Source organism: Pinus tabuliformis, chromosome X (genome assembly GCF_031772625.1).
Source record: "Pinus tabuliformis cultivar Carrire ecotype Pingquan chromosome X, CPIR1, whole genome shotgun sequence".
Taxonomy (NCBI): domain Eukaryota; kingdom Viridiplantae; phylum Streptophyta; class Pinopsida; order Pinales; family Pinaceae; genus Pinus; species Pinus tabuliformis.
In genome coordinates this window covers 1,087,661,310-1,087,684,962 of record NC_142308.1, presented here as the reverse complement: position 1 = coordinate 1,087,684,962, position 23,653 = coordinate 1,087,661,310, and the positions used below count along the sequence as shown (strand labels likewise).

Genomic DNA, 23,653 nt, shown 5'->3' with positions numbered 1-23,653 from the left:
TGCTTATCTTGTTTTGCGCTTGATTTGTAGATGTCGATGTTCCCTCAAACTTACGTTGGATTTGTTGATGGTGCTAGTCATAGAACTCAGAATTTGTCTTCTGCAGCCTGGGTTATTTATTCACCCAGTGATGAGTTAGTCTCTATTCATGGAATATGGCTCGGTCAAACAAATACTATAATAGAATATAGTGTAGTTATTGAACTATTATCTGATGCCATCTCATTTGGTATTTGACGTTTGATTGTTAGATTATATACATAACTCATAGTATTACATTTAAACAATGTGTATGTAGTAAGAAGTTCATCAATGTTAAGAATTTTTTTACAGGTCTGTCTTTTGGAAAGGCAGTTTGATTACAGTAAATATCAACACATTCCAAGAAATTCGAACACATAAACTGATGCACTAGCTAATCATGTGTTAAATAGACATTTGTTACATTTATAAAGTAAAAAAATATTCATCCACATACTGATCAAATATAAGTTGGAATCAAAGTAGTAGTCTTCATTAGTATAAAGTTTGTATAAAAGTACATCATACCAAAATGTCATCCGAGGAAATAAGGCCCCGTGGCCTTTATTATCCGAATATGTCAATACAAAAATCAAAATGTGACCCAAATAACTAAACAACTAAGCATGATGATGCTCATGATAGAAAACTATGGCACGGTCAACCCGACACAACAATCACCTAAGTGGTCCTGGAACTCCAACCATGTGTCGCTGGTATCAAAGAGGTATATCATCTACCCTAGTCTCTGGGATGTCTAAATTCAACCTCTCGAGGTTGTGTTCTAGCTCTGTTAATGCCTCCACTGCATCTAGGTTAGCTGCCGCAACTGTTATAGGCTCCTCACCTCACCTGTCAAAGTGTCTTAGCCTTGCTGGTCAGATTAGGCCCACATCTGCATATGCATTTTAGATAATTAGCCTTTGAAGATTAAAAAAATGTAAAATGAGAAATTATTACTTAGGTCACCCCACTACACTCCTATTGGATGTGGGATATTAGAGTCACCTATGTAATCCATCACTGCATATGGTAAGTCCTCAATAGAAATGATTTGTTGACCCAACCAGAAAAAACTTGGGGGTATATCTCACCACCAGTCCATCACCTCCATGACGCACCATAAGTGGGGCCCATCTCAGCATACGTGGATCTTTGGGACCTCCCTCATCCGCTAAAATTTGCTCTTGCCAAAGGAGTGGAATCCTCTCTAGGGAAAAAGCAACCAAAATTTCACCATAACTGAAGTTCTTAAGTTTTTCATTTTTGCATCTGGTTAGCTATCCTTTCATGTTCATAACCACTACCTCGGACCAGTTAAATACCGTGGATTCCCAACATTCCATGGCAGTCTGCATCTATGCCCGTGTGGTCAAATGAAGAGCTGTGCTGCCACACAATTTGATGACAGTAAAAACTATGGTCCTCAAAGGCAGGATCCTAATGGTCTGAATGTCAATACTGCCATCCTTGAGTTGTGCGCTCCCACAAAAACGTCGTAGGTACCCATCAATAGTGTCTCCATCTGTTCTCTGCCCAAATAAAGAAATATCATCTCCTCTACGAGAAATCCCAGTCAAGAAGTAGATGTCATCAACATCAATGGTAACATGATGATCTCTGATCACAAATCATTGTTCCTGGACATTCTAGGTCCTTACCAACCATGTCATTAGATCTACCTGAGCTTTCATCCTAGGAAAGCCAATTTTTCAAAAGGCCATAGGTTCTCAAAGACTGCAAAGTAGTTGGATTTGCTAAAGCTGCTAAATCAATGGCTTCATGTTCTCTCTCCCTCCATTCCATTTTGGAATAATCAATAGATTTGAAATAACATATAAAGGAGTTAGAATTAATCTTGTAGCCAAATAGCTCATTTTTTTGGGTTTATTTTGATTGCTTTAAAAAGTCTCGGTGTCTGCGTTGCCAGTCTTTTATAAATAGGGCACAACTGCATAGATTTATAGGAATATTTCCGCATAGGTTGCACTTTTCTGTGTCTAAAAAATTATCAGCCTGCACTAACCTGATGGAGACAGCAAGCGCAGGGCCAAGGGAACATATTTTGACAAAATCTCTCCAAAAAAAAATTGCAAGCCTAAAATGAAAATCTGAATAGATGAAAAGATATATCATGAGGAGATCTCTCACCTAGAGGAAATGGTACACAATTTCGTCCACCGGTTGGCTCAGAATTAGTCTCGGAAGTTTGTTGGTAAAAAGGCCTCTTTTATCTGCTCTCAAATGGTAAAAACTGAATTAATTTTTCAACTTTTATAGGTTTTTGAGAAATTAAAATATTATTTTTTATGATTCAGACCTTTAAAAGTGAAAATTTTATGTTTTTTCCCTAATACTGATCAATTATGATGATTTATTGAGTTTTAAATGTGTAGAACATGTTACAACGTAAAAATAAATCATTTTGACTATCAACAAACTTTTATTACCTTTCATGCTCTTAAAAAATTATGAAAAGTGAAATCATGGTGTCCTCTTTGAGCCCTTCTCAGACTCTTGAAATATGAAAATATAAAAGTAAATGAACAATCGTCCACTCAGTATAAGTTTACGCCTTTTACCCCTTGACTAGACTCATTAAAATTAAACAGTATAGGACTCGATGATCATAACAAGACCAAACCATTCCTTCTTAGGCTTCGTTAAAAATACTTTGATGGACTCATCTGAAGGATGAGCTTACAGGACAAGCATATGTTATCCTCCTCAAGCTTGTAAGAAATAAAGAGGTACTTGCCAGCAATGGTGGGGGAAAATTGGGAAAAGATGTTCATTTTACATTAATCATAAAGGCAGTATGTCGCTCTTGAATACAACACTTCATCACACTAGTGTCCGGGTTGGGAAATCCATTTGTCTTACAGTTAATTGAACCCCATTGAAAGTCTTCAGCTAGTTTTGAGTATTATTGTTAAGTCAAATGCTGCCAAGTCAATTTTCATGTCGTAATGTGTTCAAGAGAAGTTCAACCTCAGTTCATGTTCCTTTTCAAATTTTAGCCTTAAATCATGTCGTCCATCCCTGAATCTATCCTTGCAAGCTATTTTTCAAAACTTGAAACTATGATTTGTGTCGTAGGATTTCCTACGACGGGTCACTTCCTATCGACTTCACCTCATTGTCTAGGAAGTTGATCTAGAAACCTTCAGTACCTTGAGGCCTGCATGCGTTAATGGTAGGTTTCTCGCCTTCAGTGATAGGTTCTCATCATTGGCCTTCGATCGAATGATTCTATGAGTGTTTAGATCACTTATTCACACTTTATAGATTGTACTTGAAGTACCTTGAGAGCCATTGTCATTATTGGTGGTTTCTCTCGCACTTGTTAATGATTCATATCATTGGTCGGTAATCAAGTGGTTTCTACCATGTTCGACTTCGAGACATTCACTCGCATGGTTAGATTCATATTATGGATAGAGAAGATGAAGATCAAGACCCTGGATCTACTTTCATCAATCCAGGTTGCGAGGAGTTTTATATTCATGATTATGTAGACAAAATCATAAATAGATGGCTGCGTCCATACTGTGTCTACTATCGATATGATTCTGGAGTTTTTTCATATATTCTTTGAGTTAGCATTACTCTGAGGATGGGAATGCGTATAAACCCAAGTCATATAAATCCTAAGATAAATATTATAAACCCAAGGGAAAAATATTATACACCGAAGGAATATAAACCCTAAGATAAATATTTGTCACAATCCAAAATTGGAATATGGTTGACCATGATTTATTTTCATATTGAGATAATGTTTGTTGCAATGCGACGTTGGACAATGGCTGACAATCATTGACCATGGTTGATCTCCATATTGAAAATTATGTGTCACAATGCGATGTTGGACCATGGTTGATCTCCATATTGAAAAATTATTTGTCACAATGCGATGTTGGACCATGGTTGTGACAATGTGACATTGGACCAAGAGACAGTCTTTGTCTCAACGTGACCATGGTTGACAAGGGTTATTGACAATGGTTGACCATGATTGACAATGGTTGACCATGATTGACCATGTTTGATCATGGTTGAGACAACCTTTTTCACAATGCAACATTGGAACATGGTTGACCATGGTTAATTTTCATATTGAGACAATGCTTGTCACAATGCAACATTGGTTGATTTTCATATTGAGAAAATCTTTATCACAATGGACAATGGTTGACCATGATTGTAAACCCAACGAATTTATATTAAACCCAAATATTAATATTATAAACCCTGTGAATAATATTATACCCTTGGAATATGAAGCCTTAAATTAATAAACCCTATAAATTATTATTTTATACACATTTTTAATGAAAAAATTCAAAATATAGTGCAAAATCTTAAAAACAAATGAATAATAGATAATGAATTTTTCAAAAATAAATTCATAAAAAATAAAAAGAAACGAAATAAGAATTTGTAAATTCATAAATTCATTTACTGTAATCTCATTTGAATATATTAAATTTAAAAAAAACATATCATGTGCAACATTATTGATGGAATTTTAAATCTACAAATTTACAATTTTTTTAATGTATGGTATATTTTAAAAATTGATATATATATATATATATATATATATATATATATATATATATATATATATATATATATATATATATATATATATATATATATATATATATATATAATTAATTTACAATATAATTCATTTCAAATTTTAAAAATAAAAATACATTTCAAAACATCAACCTTAATTTCTAAATTTCATAATTTATTAATCATGGAGGAACTTATCATGGAACTTACTAATATAAATAATGTACTTCATAAGTAAGATATTTGAATGTCATATTAAGTAAAATATTTCAATGTCAACTAATATGTACAACAAAAAAGAAATAAATTTTCATGGTTAAAACATTTTTAAGAATTTCAAGTAATGTTATTATTTTAATATTGGGCTATATTGTTTTGTTAATTTTATCTTTGAAATGCAATTTTTTTTTTCAAATTTTGCATTTAAAAAAATTACATCACTCTAAAAACTTCTTAGATTTTAGATTAAAATAGATCAATATTGATCTTTAAAGAAAAAAACTAATAAGATCAGCTTGCAATTTGGAAATTTGTTATTAAATGATTGCTAATAATTCATTCATGCTACTTTACCTAATTCTCCATTAATCCTACACTAAAAACCTAGGACAAACCAAATTCATAGTTTAGCTACTTTTATACATTTGTATTTTAAAAGTAAATTAATGTTCCATAGAACACTCCTTCAAATTATTAACATCTAAACAATACTCAGTTACCAAATTTACACCCGATACATAATTGATCTTCGTGAGATTCGTTGCATAAGCTGCTCAAACCTTGTACTCCTCATTTGTGCGGCGATGCATATTCCTCTTGAGGGTAAATGTCCCATAAGTCGGTCTCATGTTCCAATATCAAATTCCCAAACTTCTCATAGAGGTTGTCCATGTTGAATTTTCCACTAGAAGACACATGTGGTAGTGTACAAATATATGTATGTTCCGATACTGGTAAAGTAGACACGGAAGTAAGTTGTTGCCACGATTATAGGAAAATACCTTGTTATATATGGTATGGAAAACTTTTTTATTAATCGAAGAAGACATTTCACTCACAACTTGTAGACCACATTCTTCTAGGGTGAGCAGGAGATTGGAGTAGACAATATGATATTCAAACATGTTGAGGGACATCTTAAACCCATAAAGGATGGAATTTATTATGTGGTAGCGTACAAATATATGTATGTTCCGATACTGGTAAAGTAGACACTGAAGTAAGTTGTTGCCACGAATATAGGAAAATACCTTGTTATATGGTATGGAAAACTTTTTTATTAATCAAAGAAGACATTTCACTCACAACTTGTAGACCACATTCTTTAGGGTGAGCAGGAGATTGGAGTAGACAATATGATATTCAAACATGTTGAGGGACATCTTAAACCCATAATGGATGGAATTTATTTGCACCATAGTGAAGACATAGGAAAATACCTTGTTATATATTTTCTTATATAGAAATGAATGTTATAAATAATAATGAAAAACTTATCATGGAGGAACTTATTAGAATTTGAATAATCTCAAATCCATAGGAAATTGGTGGGTGGGGAGACACGTGGCACGAATCTATTTTTTTAAATTTATTAAAAGTAATGGACCATTTTGCTAAATAATTTTTTCTTATATATAAATGAATGTTATAAATAATAATGAGGAAATTATTAGAATTAGAATAATCTCAACATGGAGGAACTTATTAGAATTGGAATAATCTCAAATCCCTAGGAAATTGGTGGTTGGGGAGCCATGTGGCACAAATCTAATTTATTAAATTTATTAAAAGTAATGGACCATTTTGCTAAATAAAATTTGCTTATATATAAATGAATGTTATAAGTAATATTGAGGAAGTTATTAGAATTGGAATAATCTCAACATGGAGGAACATATTAGAATTGGAATCATTTCAAATCCCTAGGAAATGGGTTGGTGGGGAGCCAGGTGGCACCAATCTAACTTTTTAAATTTATTAAAAGCAATGGACCATTTTTCTAAATAAAATTTTCTTATATATAAATGAATGTTATAAATAATAATGATGCACTGATTAGAATTGGAATAATATCAACATGGAGGAACTTATTAGAATTGGAGTAATCTCAAATCCCTAGGAAATTGTCGAAATCACAGCATTGAATTCTTGGTTTCCACGCTAGTAAATTTGACACGATTGCATATGAGAGTTTGCTTTTTTTTTCTTCATATCACTCTACTGAATATTTTTCTCCTCCACATTTTTTCTTTTAGAAAAATCACTTATTTACTCAACGGTAATCTTAATAACAGAGTTTTCTTTTTTGTTCAATGGAGAAGGTCGTTGAATTTGTCAAATCTATTTTACGATTACTGTGGCCACTACCCGTACTATCAATAGGAGACTTGTACAATGATAATATTAATGGTAATGTTATTTACAGTGTTTTCTTCTTTCGGTCAATTGAGAAGGTCGTTGAATTTGTCAAATCTATTTTACAGTTCCGTGGCCACCGCCCGTATTATGAATTAAACACACGTTCAATGGTAATCTTAATAACAGTGTTTCCTTGTAGGTGGGTCGAGCATCAATAGCTCAGATGTTCAATGGTAATTATGATAACATTGTTTTTCTTCAGGGGGGAGGAGTACATCCCCCTGAAGAAGTAACATATTTACATATATACGTTGAAGCGAGCATATACGATAGTCGAATTTGTGGAGCGAAATCATCACATCAATCATAATATACCGATATACATTCTCATTACATTCTCAATGAAAAAATATAAGATGTCGCTCAGCGCCACATACTAGGAATCGATCACTAGTGGGGTGCGTGAAAGCCGACTTCCCCAACCACATGACCCATGCACTCGTGTTCAATTATGATAATATTTTTTAGGTGTTCAAGTCAAACCAGAATTTTGTTTAATGGAAATCTTCATCACAGTGGTTCCCTGATTTGGTCAGGCCATAATCGGTATTGGAAAATAATAATAGCCAGTTATTTTACATCAAGTGGATAAGAATCTAACTCAATTGTTTGACATAAAGTGGATAAGAATCTAGAAACACAATTAGATTGTGAATATTATTTTTTAAATTTTAAAAAACCAATAAGAATGTGAATATTATTTTTTGAAATTTTAGAAACACAATTATAATGTGAATAATATTTTTTAACTTTTATATTTAATTTAGAATGCGAATAATATATTTTTTAGTTCTATTTTAATTTAAATGTATTATAAGTTTTTAATTTGTATAATTTAATAAACCATAATGGATACTAGTTGTTAGGTGGATAATAGAAATTTGAGATATAATATTAAAATTTTAATTAATAAATAATAATTGTCAAGTGGATAGTAGTTGTTAGGTGGATAATAGAAATTTGACTTATACAAAATATTTTAGAATATAATATTCATATTAGTATACACAAATTAAAGGTTGATATGATTAATTAAAAAAAATGTCATATCAACTAATGTCATACGAAACTATTCATGGTTTTTTGGGATGTAGTATTGATAAGCCATAATATTGCCCAATGGTATTGTAAATCTCTATAGTCAATAATCTTGTTCCATACTTTTTTAAATGTATAAATGTTTAACCTTGTTCCATGTTTTTTTAAATTTATAAATATTTAACTTATATATCAATTATTTCTACAAGTAATAATAATAATACTAATTTAAAATAAAGCTCTCTCTCTCTCTCTCTCTCTCTCTCTCTCTCTATATATATATATATATATATATATATATATATATATATAGAGAGAGAGAGAGAGAGAGAGAGATATATATATATATATAGAGAGAGAGAGAGAGAGAGAGAGAGAGAGATATTCTTTTGTGATAGTAGATGTACCATGTAGTAAGTGCTTGATACTTCTTACCAATTGGCCCCTATAAGTGTTTACCATCCATTCAATTTATATGACATCCATTTGATATATACATATATATATATATATATATAAATAAATAATTTGTTAATTATTTTTTATGTTTTAATAAATTAAAAAAAATATATATTAAACAAAAATAGTCTAAAAATGTAACATTACATTAATTATGAAATTTTTAGATTGCAGGTTATCACTCTTGAGCTATTAAAAATGTCTAATTCTATCATACATTTTTAATAACACCAACACAGGTCCATCTTAAGTCGGGATCTACCATACCCTGAGAGGAACCAAATCTCTTTTTACTTTAAAAGTGTAACCAACCTCCTGAGCCTACCCAAAAACCCACCACTAGGCTCCATAAGTTTAATTTTTTTCCTTTGTTTATGGTGAAAATTCACCCTTAACACAGGTGTTATGTTCCTTTTTATGTCATGACCATTTATTAATTCTGCAACTATACTTATCTACATCCTCTTGCAGTTTTTGCGGGTTCGTGATGGGATATTTAGAATTCCTTATGACAAACATGGCATAGATGATTGAACCATAATTAGATGCATTTCCACCTAAATTGTTCTGCATGCCCCATGGTCTTATGCAAATCTTACAACAGAGATACCATCTAATATTAAAATCAGTGGCCATTCCCATTATGATCATCTCAGAAAGAAGTCTTAATGAAATCATTATTCTTAATTTACACTGCCATCATCATTAAGCACAATTTTATAATTTTGTGGAAGGAAAACGAGTCCTAACATGTAACCCGTAACATTCGTTAGTTAGTTTTCCCCATCAACATTTAATACCTTAATTCTAATGCACTTAACCTGATCATGCATCATAATCATAGTTCACTTGTAAGTATCAATGGACATTAGATTAAGTCTACTGTAGCTAACACGAGCATGGTTTTTCATGTAGAGTCTCACAGGTTTGTGATATTACTATTAAATAACACATAACTACCCAACCCTCATGCATGGCATAGAAAACCATTCCCTCATTAATTATACAGTTAAACGTTATTTCATAATTCACTCACATGCATAAGCATTTATCACCTAACAATAAGGCCTGCTATGATAACCATGTTTAGGTTCAATATTTATGAACATACCATAAACAGGTTAGTACAAGTAGTTCCGTCCACATTGATGGCCCCATGCAATCCCTATCAGCAGTAAGAGAATTCCATAGCCACAGTGATAGTAATCCAACTAATAAGCCTCTACCACTAACTTTACTTTTAGAGGTAATAGTGTAACATGCATAAGGATGAAACCATTGACATAGTTACAGATTACACTACCAACATAACTTATGTAATATGAATACAGAATCATTATCTAGATAGCACATAAGTTAGAAGTAATACATATCCACTATCCCAAACAGCTCAACATGCTATACTCTTCCCCAATTAAAAGCCATAAATGTCATATGCATAAACTGCAATTCTTTCCGTACCAATACAAAGTGCAGCATTTATATAACTGAAACAAATAATAAGAACATAAGGGTAAGAGACCGACGTACAACACATCCCACGCATGTGAATCCATCTAAAACAATCACTTGGAGGGAGGAGCACCACCACCCAATCATGAATCACCTCTGATTCCCCCCAAGCCGAAGATCTTGCCAAGGATCAACTGTCCTCAATTGATCAATGCATTGGGTATTTAATACCCTCTTTCATGATTTAGTTACCATTAGTGACTTCACGCTTTTGTGGTTATTTCCATTTTCCTAGGTCTTTTTCAGAAATCTCGTTTTTATCTCCCACAAGACTTTTCCTTATAAAAGCTTGCCTTTATCTCCCGCAAAGATTTTATTTCTAATGGATATTTATCTCCCATCTATCTGATGGATATCCAATCCATCTAATATTAGTTATAATCACATCTACAAGCTTATCATGAAAGATTCATCTCTATCCCATTCCTCATGGGATTTGGCAAGAATATCCTCTCTCTTGGTGCTCCACCCTCCAAGTGATTAATTTTATTAATTTATTTAATAACACATTTTCTTTTCATATTACATATCACCTATCTTTCCTCAGCTTAGGTTTAGAATAGTTTAACCCACAAAGGAGGGTATCACACCTAGCTTTAACTCAGGTTAGGTTTACAATAATTTAGCACAAAAGGGAGGATATCACACCTAGCTTTAACTCAACATAGGTTTACAATAATTTAGCACGCAAGGGAGGGGTGTTACATACTCCCCCACTTAAATTTTACACCGTCCTTGGTGTATCACTGCATCATATCCTCGTTCACAGGTAGCTGGTTTTCGAATCAACAGCTCTCATGGCTCTGCCATCTGACGAAAATTTTCTGATGTACACCTCTCCTTCCATAGCTACATCGGTCTGAAGGAGTACTCTCCTTTCATAGCTACCTGTAACATTTTTTTCAAACCATTTGTGAGAATTTATATATGCAAAAGCTTAACTATGATAAATATCATAATCTGTTACTTAATATTATTAGAGAAACTATTTCTTATCAGTTATTTTATCTGAAGAATGCATGTTATCTGGTTGCATTCTATTCCAGCCTTTGTGTTCTTGTCGAACATGTGTTTCTTGCAGTTTCTCTGCATACAATACATCAGTTAGCATATTTTCCACATTAATATGCCTGCAAGGTCATAACAGATTAGTTCACATAAAAATATAGATCCATCATATATATTCATCGTGATTGTATGTATGGCAAACTGCAATTAACCATTCTTAGCTATACCAAACTTACTTTCCTTTTTTTGTGTAACCTCCAGGTCGGTTGCCTTGCCAGACATTTATCTAATGTCTTCATGCATATCTGCACAAATGTGTATTATACACTCCGATATACATATCATATTTCAATCATATAGCACATGTAATCATACAGGTATTGTATGTACTGTTGTACATAGCACCATCTGTGCTACAGCCCATCATACCATTCCCATGATATCACCTGCATGACAAAAACTTTGTCCACATATTTTTCTACCATGTTAGTATCATGCCAACCATTCCTTTAGCAATTAAAACAACAATGCTCAGTTCACAAGGAATTTGTATGAGCATGGTTCATTTCTGTAATCAAAGAAAGTTTTTTCAAGTGCAAATCATTTCCAGATTTCATTTGGTTACAATATCAGTAGTATAGTACTGTATTCATGCATATTTTCATCATACCTTCTGCTTAATGTCCTAAAGCAGACTATTAGCTCACAGATTATCAGATCATAATTCATCCCATATGATTTACTATTTCTCTTTGTATGCCTCAACAAATTGTTGGGCATGCATAATTTAGTATAGCTATACCTGAAAGTTTTTACTACTTTCAATTCTACACCACTTTTAGTTGTAAGTGTTTATGATCTGAGGGTACTTACATGTTAGCTCCTTTTTAACATTAAATCACCCTTAACCAAAGGATGAATTATCTATTTTATGAATTCCTGTTTGAATTGTGCAACCTTTCTTATGTTGTCGAGACACATTATCAATGCAATCCAATAAGAGAACCTCTCAAAATTTCTTGATACAATTTATTCATTTCAATTGATATGATATCAATCTATTTAAATATATTGTTAAATACCATTTAATTGACCGAGTGGTCCATACCATTTGAGCACTTCATCAATTACTATGGTTTGCACTCAAGGATACTTATAGGTTTTGTTATGCATATCCATCGAAAGATGCATATGTCCTGGAATCTGTTTAGGTTAAGATTTCCCCTTAACCATACTTTCTTCCATCCGAAGAACAAATCACATTGTATGTAGATGCATTAATCAAAGGATTAATTTGAGTGGCAATTTGTACAGGTTATATATTTTTGTACTATAACATGTTCTCACCATCCTTTACCTTGGTATAATGTTTTCATAGCAATTATACCATTTATATGTTGTTTTTATAGCATGATGACCATTGTTTAATCTCTATCGAGAATTATAGTCTAGTTTTATGAGAATTGGGATTCTTGCATTCATGAAGGCAACATATGTAAGTGGGTCACTTCAAGTAATGATATCTTCCTCCTATGTGCATTACTTACTTTTAGGTAATTTGTTCCCTATTGCATGCTATAACAACTTTAATTATAAGATGTTTCCTGTAAGACTAATAACCTACAATTCCCATGTCCAGCCTGACTCTTAAACATAGTCATGCACATTTTGCCTATTTATTGTTGGCACATAACAACCCATGCATGTATGCTAACAAAATATAATTTCAGTAAGCAACTCAAATCCCCTGCATGGAGGAAACACCAAATTTATACATGCTATGCATATTTGTAAGCATTGATAGCAGTCTAACATTGATTCTACAAGTCACAACTATGCCCAACATCTAGGCAACAAAACCTACAGTCTATCAAAACAAAACAAGAACTCCACACTACTTTACCAATATAATCATTAGGTCAATCACACTCTTTTCCTCTACAGAGCATACTACCCCTTAATAGGCATTGATGTAACCAACATCTTTATGATTGTTGAGCAATGAATTTTACTTTCTTTCGACATGTAAGAGACCATCAATACCAGAATTCATCAGAAAGTGCTTACATGGAAGATTCATATGACTCATTACTATGCATGGATATTAAGCATGATCCTTTTTAAAACATTTTTATCTGAATGACCACTCAACCAAACTATGGTATAGAAACAATTCATGTTCATACATGGGTATATGTATCATAACGATAATGATACAATTATGGACTTTCTCTATTATACAATCCTCCTTTCAAGTATTAGGTGATTTTATTTAGCCATGCATCAACACCCTAAATGTACCATTTTTCTTTTATTTTTTTAAATATGCATAGCGTCACTATTCAAAACTTAATTTTTTCTTTTCACTTCTTATAAGAAGTATGTTCGTCATGTCTCAATTTCTTTTCCAAATTGGAAGGGTTCATATTGGTTAGATATTTCCCGAGAACCTTATCTATATGAGATTTATACATTAAAGTATGCAATTAAGTTGCAAAGTTTCATATTGTTAAGAGGTATTTATAAACTTAGCACACTCTTTTTACCATCAATCAAGAAGCATTAGGACTTGCTTCTTATTAATTACCATGGTTTATATATATTATTGTACTCAAGGACGCTTATATATAACATGTTAACATTAGATTCTCCTTAGTCACTTTTTCGAAGAACCATCACACTCCTTTGTATATAGATGTATTAACAAAAGGATTTTATTATGCCATTTCATGCTCTTTATACTATTATTATTATTCATGGGAATCTTTACCATTGCATGACACATTACTAAGGTTTAACATTTCCTCCTTTATATAATCATACTTTCACGACTAGTTGTTGGCTTATTGAGCCATTTCACTCAAAGAAACTTTTCCATTTCCAAAATGTTAACATGGAAAAAACTATATTAAGAGATTTTTTCTTCTGGGCAATCACAAAAACTCATATTTATTCGACCTATGAGCTTCTTAACTTTATCTAGCCTCAAGAACAAAATGCTTTCAGAAAATATCTCTTATAAGAGAGTAACACACAATCAATCATGAATATCCAAACTACAAGGACTGGGGCGTCTTATTCTGCATGTCTGCAACAAATTTTCCCAATGTTTTCAATAGAGAAAGGGCAATCGAATGACATGAGAACAACCAATTTTTTTTTCTAAAGTATGGCAGATTTATTTTGAAAATTTTCACCATCTTAAATAGGTTTTTAGTAAGGATTCCTTCACCTTGAAAGGTCGAGTGCTTCTGAGCATCCATATTTTTCCAAAATTTCATAAGTGGTCTTTCCTTGCTTTTCAAATTCCCCAGGTAGAATGACTTTACATACAATCTCCATACAAAATATGAAGACAATTAAGCATCCCTATTTACGGTGGTAATTTTAATTGTCCAAGTATTATTTCTAATTGAATGAACACTGCGAATTCTCCTCATAGAAGGAAGAAAGAAACAATTTTTGAATCGAGGCACATTAAGGACCAATATCCATAACAAGAAGAGGCTTCAAAAAAAAGTTCGTAAAATCGGCCTTATTCAGATAGAGATGCATAGTCATGTGAACAGACTCACAACTCTGCAAGAGACAACGCCGCTAAATTCACTTACTCTACGCTTGCACATAAGTCACTTATCCTTTTCCCTTGCAAGGATCTCAGAGGATGCCAACACACTTTACTTCCTAGAAAGTAAATCACGATTCACAAACTAGTTAAAAAAATCAATAAACTTATATGCATTTAAAACACCAAATCAGGAAATAGATTCAAGTATATACTATTGTTGTATCAAAAAGTCGCAGGGAACAGTAAGAAAAACCAGCATATATGTCTGTATGCACGCGAGCGCATGGCCTTGAGAAAATTTTGGTGAGGAACGGGGTTGGGGATCAATAATACACTTCAACCTTAGATGGATCCATTTGTGCGATCATTGTCTTCTTGTTCCTTTAACTCGGCCGAGAGTGATGGTTGAATCCATGCATAACTATGCGCAAAGAGTCTTTGCTTTGCTTTCCTACCCACTAGGTAAGTGTTTTTTTTCTTTTTCTTACATAGACAATCTGAAGGCATTGTTGAGAGCACAACCAGTTGCTACACTATGCTCCCCTTCAACAAACTCAGAAACAACTGTGATATTTCCAACCACCTAGCCAACTCTTTCCTAATGATCGGATTTGTTCTCGTACTTATGTGCATCGGAGCAGTGAGTATTTTCTCAGACTCTAGATAGTCCTTATCCATTCTTTTGCCTCCTAGGATAAGCCTTGTCTAGCCAACAATCGATCATTGAAAGCAGGAAACATTAGATACTTGTCCCGATTTCCTCACAAATAACAAATCTCGTGGTTGCTATAGAATTCTTACAGACACGTCTTAATCCAATAATTTATTTCTCATCTGATCCACATCCTCATCCTATCCATATCTTTCTTTTACTTAAGACGTCGTGCATACCTTATGACCGTGTGTTTATCGCTTGGAAAAAAACATTATGTTTATCTCTTAATCTAATAGGTTGAGAATAGTTGTTAACCACCTTCGTATTCAACTCCTTATCGATAGAAGGTGACAAGCCAAATTTTGACTTTTCCTCAACTTCCTACCAACTCTCTTACCTCCAAAATGGTGATAAAGTGGGCACTGGTAGCACTGCATCTTTTGTTCTATGATTTTTAGTATCCATCGCTACTTTTTTTTATAAACCTAATCTCATTCTCGGGACTGAACTCACTGATTAGTTAATTCACCCATCTGACTAAAGGATCAAGCCAGAGACAAATTCAATGCACCCATAAAATTGATCTAATTCCTCTATGGCATTTCATTAATAGAAGGCACAAGTTCTTGACATTTATGTAAGCGTATTCTACACAGAATTTTGGCTCGTAGTGACAGTCATGCTATAACCCTATCCACAAGAATCCAAGAGGGACATGCGAGTAGTTTGACTAATGAAATGGTTAGCCAAATCTTTATGTCGATTTTGAGAATCACCATTGAAGTTCACCGACTATCTTCTCACAATAGCCAATATAATCACCTTTTCTCATCATTGTGAAGCGTGGATGAAATCCCCGTCATTCTCATCACATAGTTGTATTAATACAGTGGTCTTTGGAACACGCATACGGCGGTGTGACCTTATCTTACAGATTATCCTTTTCAACCTCGGCAGCGATTTGTCTGACTGTTGGGTGAGTCTTTTGCTGTCTTCGTATACCCGGCGCCATCTTTTGGTACACAGCTCTCGATTATATTCCTTTCCTATTTTGGTTCCGTTACTACATCCTACCGCAACAACTTTTCAATGCCTTACTACGTGTAGTGAACCTTATGGCACCCCTTGTGGGCTCCTTCTTTGGTGGCTCAGCTCTAAACTAGAGAACTAGGTTGTGTGTTAGCTTAAACTTGGTTTTTCTAGTAGTCAGCATTTTCTCACCAATACGAGCGAACTAGGGCAGATTTATACTTATTTTCGTCATAAACCTTCACTCTTTTTTCACTTTATTTCAGGACGGCTTTCCTTGTGATAGCGAACATGCCACACGCTACTTAAGAGGATTGGAAGCTCTCTAACGACACGTTTATCCATTCTATTCTTAAAACGATGCCTCTTATTTGACCTTTCGATTTCGAGCAAGTTACAAAACCTTCTTTGGAAAGAGAGATTCGTTCTACTTTTCGTATATTTTTTTACTTACATGCCTGCATAAATACAATCAGCTCATTTTTACAGTGTAATGAAACACTCTAAGGGTTCAACTATTCGGTGATAGTAATTTATATAGAGCGAATAACATGTGCTTTTACATTCCCTATTTTAATATTTCAACTCACCTTATTTTAAAGGAACCGTATGCATGAAAACAATTTTTTAAATGTTGAGCTAACTCTCTTATTTAACTCTCACCTTTAGTCATCTTCTTTAGAGACGGAGTGAAAGGTTTAAACTTGTAGCTCTGATACCATTTGTAACGAACCCCCTGATCCTAACCAGAAAACCTGCCACTAGGCTCCATAACTTTAACTAATTTTTTCCTTCGTTTACCGTGAAAATTCACACTTAACACGAGTGTTACATTCCTTTTTATGTCATTACCATTTATTAATTCTGCAACTATACTTATCTACATCCTCTTGCACTTTTTGCGGGTTCGTGATGGGATATTTAGAATTCCTTACGACAAACATAGCATAGATGATTGAACCATAATTAGATGCATTTCCACCTAAATAGTTTTGCAGGCCCCATGGTCTTATGCAAATCTTACAATAGAGGTACCATCTAATATTAAAATCAATGGCCATTCCCATTATGATCATCTCAGAAAGAAGTGTTAATGAAATCATTATTCTTAATTTACATTGCCATCATCATTGAGCATAATTTTATAATTTTGTGGAAGGAAAGCTAGTCCGACCATGTAACCCGTAACATTCGTTAGTTAGTGTACCCCATCAACATTCAATACCTTAATTCTAATGTAGTTAACTTGGTCATGCATCAGAATCACAGTTCATATGTAAGTATCAATGGGCATTAGATTAAGTCTACTGTAGCTAACACGAGCATGGTTTTTCATGTAGAGTCTTGCAGGTTTGTGATATTACTGTTAAATAACACATAACTACCCAAACCTCATGCATGGCATAGAAACCATTCCCTCATTAATTATACAGTTAAATGTTATTTCATAATTGACTCGCATGCATAAGCATTTATTAGCTAACAATAACGCCTGCTATGATAACCATGTTTAGATTCAATATTTATGAACATACCATAAACAGGTTAGTACAAGTAGTTCCATCCACATTGATGACGCCATTCAATCCCTATCAGCAATAATATAGTTCCATAGCCACAGTGATAGTAATCCAACTAATAAGCCTCTACCACTAACCTTACATTTAAAGGTAATAGCGTAACATGGATAAGGTTGAAACCATTGACATAGTTACAAATTACACTACCAAAATAACTTATGTAATATGAATACATAATCATTATACGGATAGCACATAAGTTAGAAGTAATACATATCCACTATCCCAAACACCTCAACATGTTATACTCTTCCCCAATTAAAAGCCATAAATGTCATATCTATAAACTACAATTCTTTCCGTACCAATACATAGTGTAACATTTATATAACTGAAACAAATAATAAAAACATAATGGTAAGAGACCGATGTACAACACATCCCACGCATGTGAATCCATCTAAAATAATCACTTGGAGGGAGGAGCACCACCACCCAACCATGAATCACCTCCGATTCCCCTCGAGACGAACATCTTGCGAAGGATCAACTATTCCCAATTGATCAATGCCTTGGGTATTTAATACCCTCTTCCATGATTTAGTTACAATTAGAGGTGTCCTTCTTTTATCGCTTTTTCCATTTGCCTAGGTCTTTTTCCGAAAGCTCATCTTTTTCTCCCACAAGGTTTTTCCTCGTAAAAGCTTGTCTTTATCTCCCACAAAGCTTTTATGTCCAATGGATATTTATCTCCCATCCATCTGATGGATATCCAATCCATCCAAGCTTATCTAGAATCACATCTAGAATCTTATCATGAAATATTCATCTCTATCCCATTCCTCATGGGATTTGCAAGCATCTCCTCTCTGTTGGTGCTCCACCCTCCAGGTGATTTATTTTATTAATTTATTTAATAACACATTTTGTTTTCATATTACATATCACCTAGATTTCCTCGGCTTAGGTTTAGAATAGTTTAACCCACAAAGGAGGGTATCACACCTAGCTTGAAATCAGCTTACACTACTACATAAAGGGGGGTTTAAGACAATCTTTGAGACTATTTTTGGGTAAATTGTGTTAACTTGAGACAAAAAAAAATCTTGTGTATTGTCTTAAATATTGTTTTTAAGCGGGTGTCTCAAAAATTATTGTTTTAAACATTATTTTACTTAAAAATGATTGTCTTAAAGATTATTGTCTTAAAAAATATTGTCTTAAAGATTATTGTCTTAAAAAATTGTCTCTATAAAGACAACATATAACACAAGCATTATTTTCTCTTAGCTCATTTTTTTCTCTCTTGAGACAATTTAATTTTTGTCTCTCTAGAGACAATAAAATTTGTATTTAAAGATCACTTTTGTCTCTCTAGAGACAATATAAAACAATGAATCCAGAAATATCTCAGCATTGAAATAAATCAATATAAAAAACATTTAATTAAAAGTAAACTACAAAATCATTGATTAATTCATGTTAGTGCAAAGTGGAATCGAACCACCAACCTTCTTCTTGTAAGGAAGACGCTCTTCCATTGAGCTAGCACACTTTAAAGAATTACGTGAAGAGTTATGACAATCCTGAAAACTACATTTATAGCCATTGATTTAAAAAAAATAAAAATGACACATGATCTATAATATTTATAAAAACTATAATCATTCAGACCATATTTTTAACTTACTAAAACTAGCAATTGCCCCAAAAGGTGCAAAGAGAGGCAGATTATATCTCTAGAAAGAAATTCAAGATCTTATATTAGTATAAAGTTAAATGTTCATGTATACAGGCATCTATAAATATAGACTCTATAAAGAGCACATCGTTAAAGATTTAGGCCACACCAAGAGGCAGGTTGCTAGTGCCAAAAGAGGGTAGGATCTACTTAATAGAGAATTAAAAACTCTATCCCAAGAAAAGAAACTCTAATGTAGACCCCATTTATATTATTTTGAGTTATCCCATTGGATTATGAAGGATTTATAAAGTGCTTTGAATTTTTGTTGATGAGTGACATCAATTGAGAATTTGCTTCACACCAAAGGAATTTGTTGAAAACTTAAATGGAAAGATGTACATTTCATATGTAATTATGCCAAAGTTATCATGCATTAAGCATTGGAGAAATATGAAATCTAGAAAGATACTGATTGTAAAGGGGTTTCACTAGTAGAGAGATATTGGAATTGATAATGCAATAGGAAGAGGAACCAAAACACACTACATGAAAAAGAAACAAAAAAACATAGATAAAAAAGTAAATCTTAGATCTTTTGGAAAGTGCAAGAGAGAAATTGGATGTGATAATGCAATAAGAAAGGGAACCAAAAAAGACTACAAGAATAAACAAAAATCATAAATAAAAAAATTGCAGAGTTGAATTCTTCAGTAAAAAAATAGTAAATTTTTAACTTGTAAATAAACTCTTTTACAATATCTTAGTTTATCAATACTATATACCTAAAATAAACCATAATACATTTCAAATAAAGATGATTCAGAAAAATAAAAAATAAAAAATCATAAATACTTTAAAAATAAAGTCTCATTGATTTATATATATTGTTATATGGTGGTTAAATCCTAGGATAAAAAAATTGCCCATGATATAACAACTTATGCAGTCTTATACCGCAGCCACTTTTGGGGCTGATCACATGATTTGCTCAAAGAGAGGCCCCGGTGATCATAAAGTCTCTGGAAAAATTCGGTCACTGATTTTACTAGTTCACAGGGGTTTCAGAGGATTGAATCAGTCATCTTGCTCGTTCATGTTCTTGATCTTGCTGCTGGTGCTGCCACCAGAAGGGGAATCCTAAGTCGCAGCAACTAGAGCAGGTTCTCTCTTCCCTGAAGATTTGAAAGGTTTTCCTTTCCTGACATAACCGTCAATTAGATGAAGATAATTCTTAACGCCATGTGAGCTTAAGGTTGCAGGAGCATCTCCTAAGGTATGCCCAGTTAAAGTTACGCTCAAAGTTTCATTGTATTCATCCACTGCTCTTAGAATTTATGAAATAACAGTATCTCTTGCAGATTTTGAATTCTCTCCATGAGAAGTGTAACAGCTTAAAAATCCCTCCTCCACTCGGACGCCGTTGTCATTGAAAGGAGCAGTAGACGATAATCCGGCTCCGACGCGCTTGTGGTTGATAGGAATAATTGATAATCGGGCAAGAACTAAAATATCTCTAGCATCCTCCATCCATTCTTGAGCCGTTTGGGTTCCTCTCCATGCCACTACAACATCACGCCGCCCTAGTCTTCGTATCTCTTGAGTATCTGTGGAAACTGCAATACAGCGAATCCAAACGTATTGCTCTCTTTTCCTCCCCAATATATTTGTGTCCGCATACAAATATTTGGTTAGTTTATAGCCCTTATGGTAATAGTGGGAATCACCCACCATTTCACAGCTGTCAAACCATTTATCAGGGCTATACTTAGCGCCACCATAAACATTCATGAAAAGTTCACTATCAAACGCATCATAGCACAACTCTGCAAAATCACCATATCTGAGAATCTCAGCTTTCAATACTGGATTTATGGGATCTAATAACCCATTCCACGAGTGTGCTCCTTGAATATCTTGCCACATATGTGCAAGCGCTATGTTTTCATATCGGCCCATCTGTTCTACTGGATGTCTTGAATAACAGGTTTCGATCGATTTTTGGTTTTGGGTTGTGATCAGCGTTTCATGCAGAAGAGTGCCCTTGCTGCTTGAAGCTGTCAGGAATGAAGGGAGCATCCCCATCCTTCGTAGTACTGAATTGAGGTGATCTATGAATCGAGACAAGAATTTCTAAATCTCAATGTCCTCAACCATTAAAAGGCCAGATATGTTAAGAGACGATTTTGCTTTTGTTGTTTTATGCAAGATGTTAGCTTAATTTTTCTGATGTGCAATGCCAATCCCTATATGCTTGCCATGTGTATCTTACCAGACCGTGGTATATATATATATATATATGAAATTCATTAGCAGCAGCAAGCAGGGATGAGCTCCTGGATTCGAAGTTAGGAATTTTGACAGAGTAGAATGAGGCCATAAAATTGACTTCGACTATGAATTATTTACGTGGTATTCCTCCGGCATAAGCTTTTAAAAGTTTAATCGTTCAAACGTGCGCACGTCTCTTTGAGGCCCCCTCCCCCAATTCTAATTGCTGACGTCCCTGTGAGGCTATCCCCGGCTGTTCGGAGTGAGCGGTTCCAAGCAAAACAATGATACAACAACTTTAATGGACATATTTTTCCTGTTTCATTGGAGAATTCGAAATCACCGGTGTTCTTCCGGCTCGGGATTCAGAATCACTTTTGACGTGTCGAAATATGTAATTTCCCCTTCCAAGTATGTGACTAACTTTGACCTTCATAAGCTGCGTGGCTATCAGAAGTGCGAAAGCAATATCGAGGCGGGACGCTAGTTGGCATGCGTATCATCGGAACAATATATTCTGTTGAATATTTTTCTCCTAGGCAACTCCTATTTCTTACCCCATAGAAAAGTTAATGCAGTGTGACATGCAAGGGGAATAGCGGTTTCCTTGCTGCTAAAGTGCCAAAGTCAATTTTGAGGGAAATATAAATGCAAGGAAACTGTTATTCCCCTAGCATGTGAGACTGCATTAACTTTTCTATGGGGTAAGAAATAGGAGTTGCCTTTCTCCTACAGGTTTTTTCTTTTAAATCAATCACTTATGTTGAAATTGTAATGCGCCACAATTGAACCGCGCAGCATTTAATTCGCCAAAACAGCTTCAGAAAACTGCTACTTTATCGGACCACTTTTGCTCAGCAAGTGGTTTCCGTACAAGCTCATCCGATGCAATCAATTTTGGATGCGTGTCAACTGTACGTTTTCAAAACGGGCATCTGATATTGTTCTGAACTATTTTATTTGAAGGAAAATTGTACACTGTCCGATTAATCCAAAGTTGCATTTAGGCCTGGAGGGAATGACATTGAGTAAATTTTTGGGTTGACCGCCATTTATTTCAGTCAAGTAATTAATGTTATTTACTCTGGTTTGTAGGATATTCGTTCAGCAAGTAAGGGGCATCTGATATTGTTCTGAACCGTTTTATTTGAAGGAAAATTGTACACTGTCCGATTAATCCAAAGCTGCATTCAGACCTGGAGAGAATGACATTGCATAAATTTTTGGGTTGACCGCCGTTTATTTCAGTCAAGTAATTAATGTTATCGTAGGATATTGGTAAAACTTTTAGTTTTAATGTTTTTTTATATACAAAAGTATGGGCGATAAAAAAATATGTAATTTTTTTTTAATTGCATATGCATCATATGATATATATGTTTTTTTGATGCGTTTACTGTAACGTAATGAAACTGAAGTTTGCACAGAAGTGTGAGGGTGAAGGCAAAGAAAAACGTAGACGAAGATTTTGTAATGTAATGTGAAATGAACGCACAGCAGTGGGAGTAGAGAGAACAGGGGAGCAGCGTGAAAGTTTTTATGTGTTGATTTCGTATGGTAAGAAAAGAATGCACAGCAGTGCAAAAATAAATTTGATGTAAATTATATGTATTGCAATGTAATGGCTTGAGTGCTGGAAGTTTTTGTAATATGCAAAGTGCATAATGTGATTTTTATTTTTACAGCAGTATATGTAAAAGTTTGTTTTTACAGCAGTAAATGTAAAAGAGATTTTTATACACAGCAGTGTAAAATCTCAGGAGGAGACAGAGTAACTTTTGTTGTTGAATATTTTTTTGGTGAATCCCTCTGAGTGAAAGAGGATGAATCCTGTATCAGGAATTTTGTTTTAATGAATACTAAGATTGTTGAATTGAGGCTTCCAT

The 23,653-nt window shown here is 33.8% G+C and overlaps 1 protein-coding gene across 1 annotated transcript; it reads right to left on the bottom strand.

Annotated features, from left to right (window-relative positions):
• Positions 1–20,831: 20,831 nt before the first annotated feature.
• LOC149143599 (phospholipase A1-Igamma3, chloroplastic-like) lies at positions 20,832–21,455 on the bottom strand. Its single transcript, XM_089451889.1, has one exon. It carries the CDS (start codon positions 21,453–21,455, stop codon positions 20,832–20,834), a length of 624 nt encoding a protein of 207 aa, XP_089308015.1.
• Positions 21,456–23,653: the final 2,198 nt, after the last annotated feature.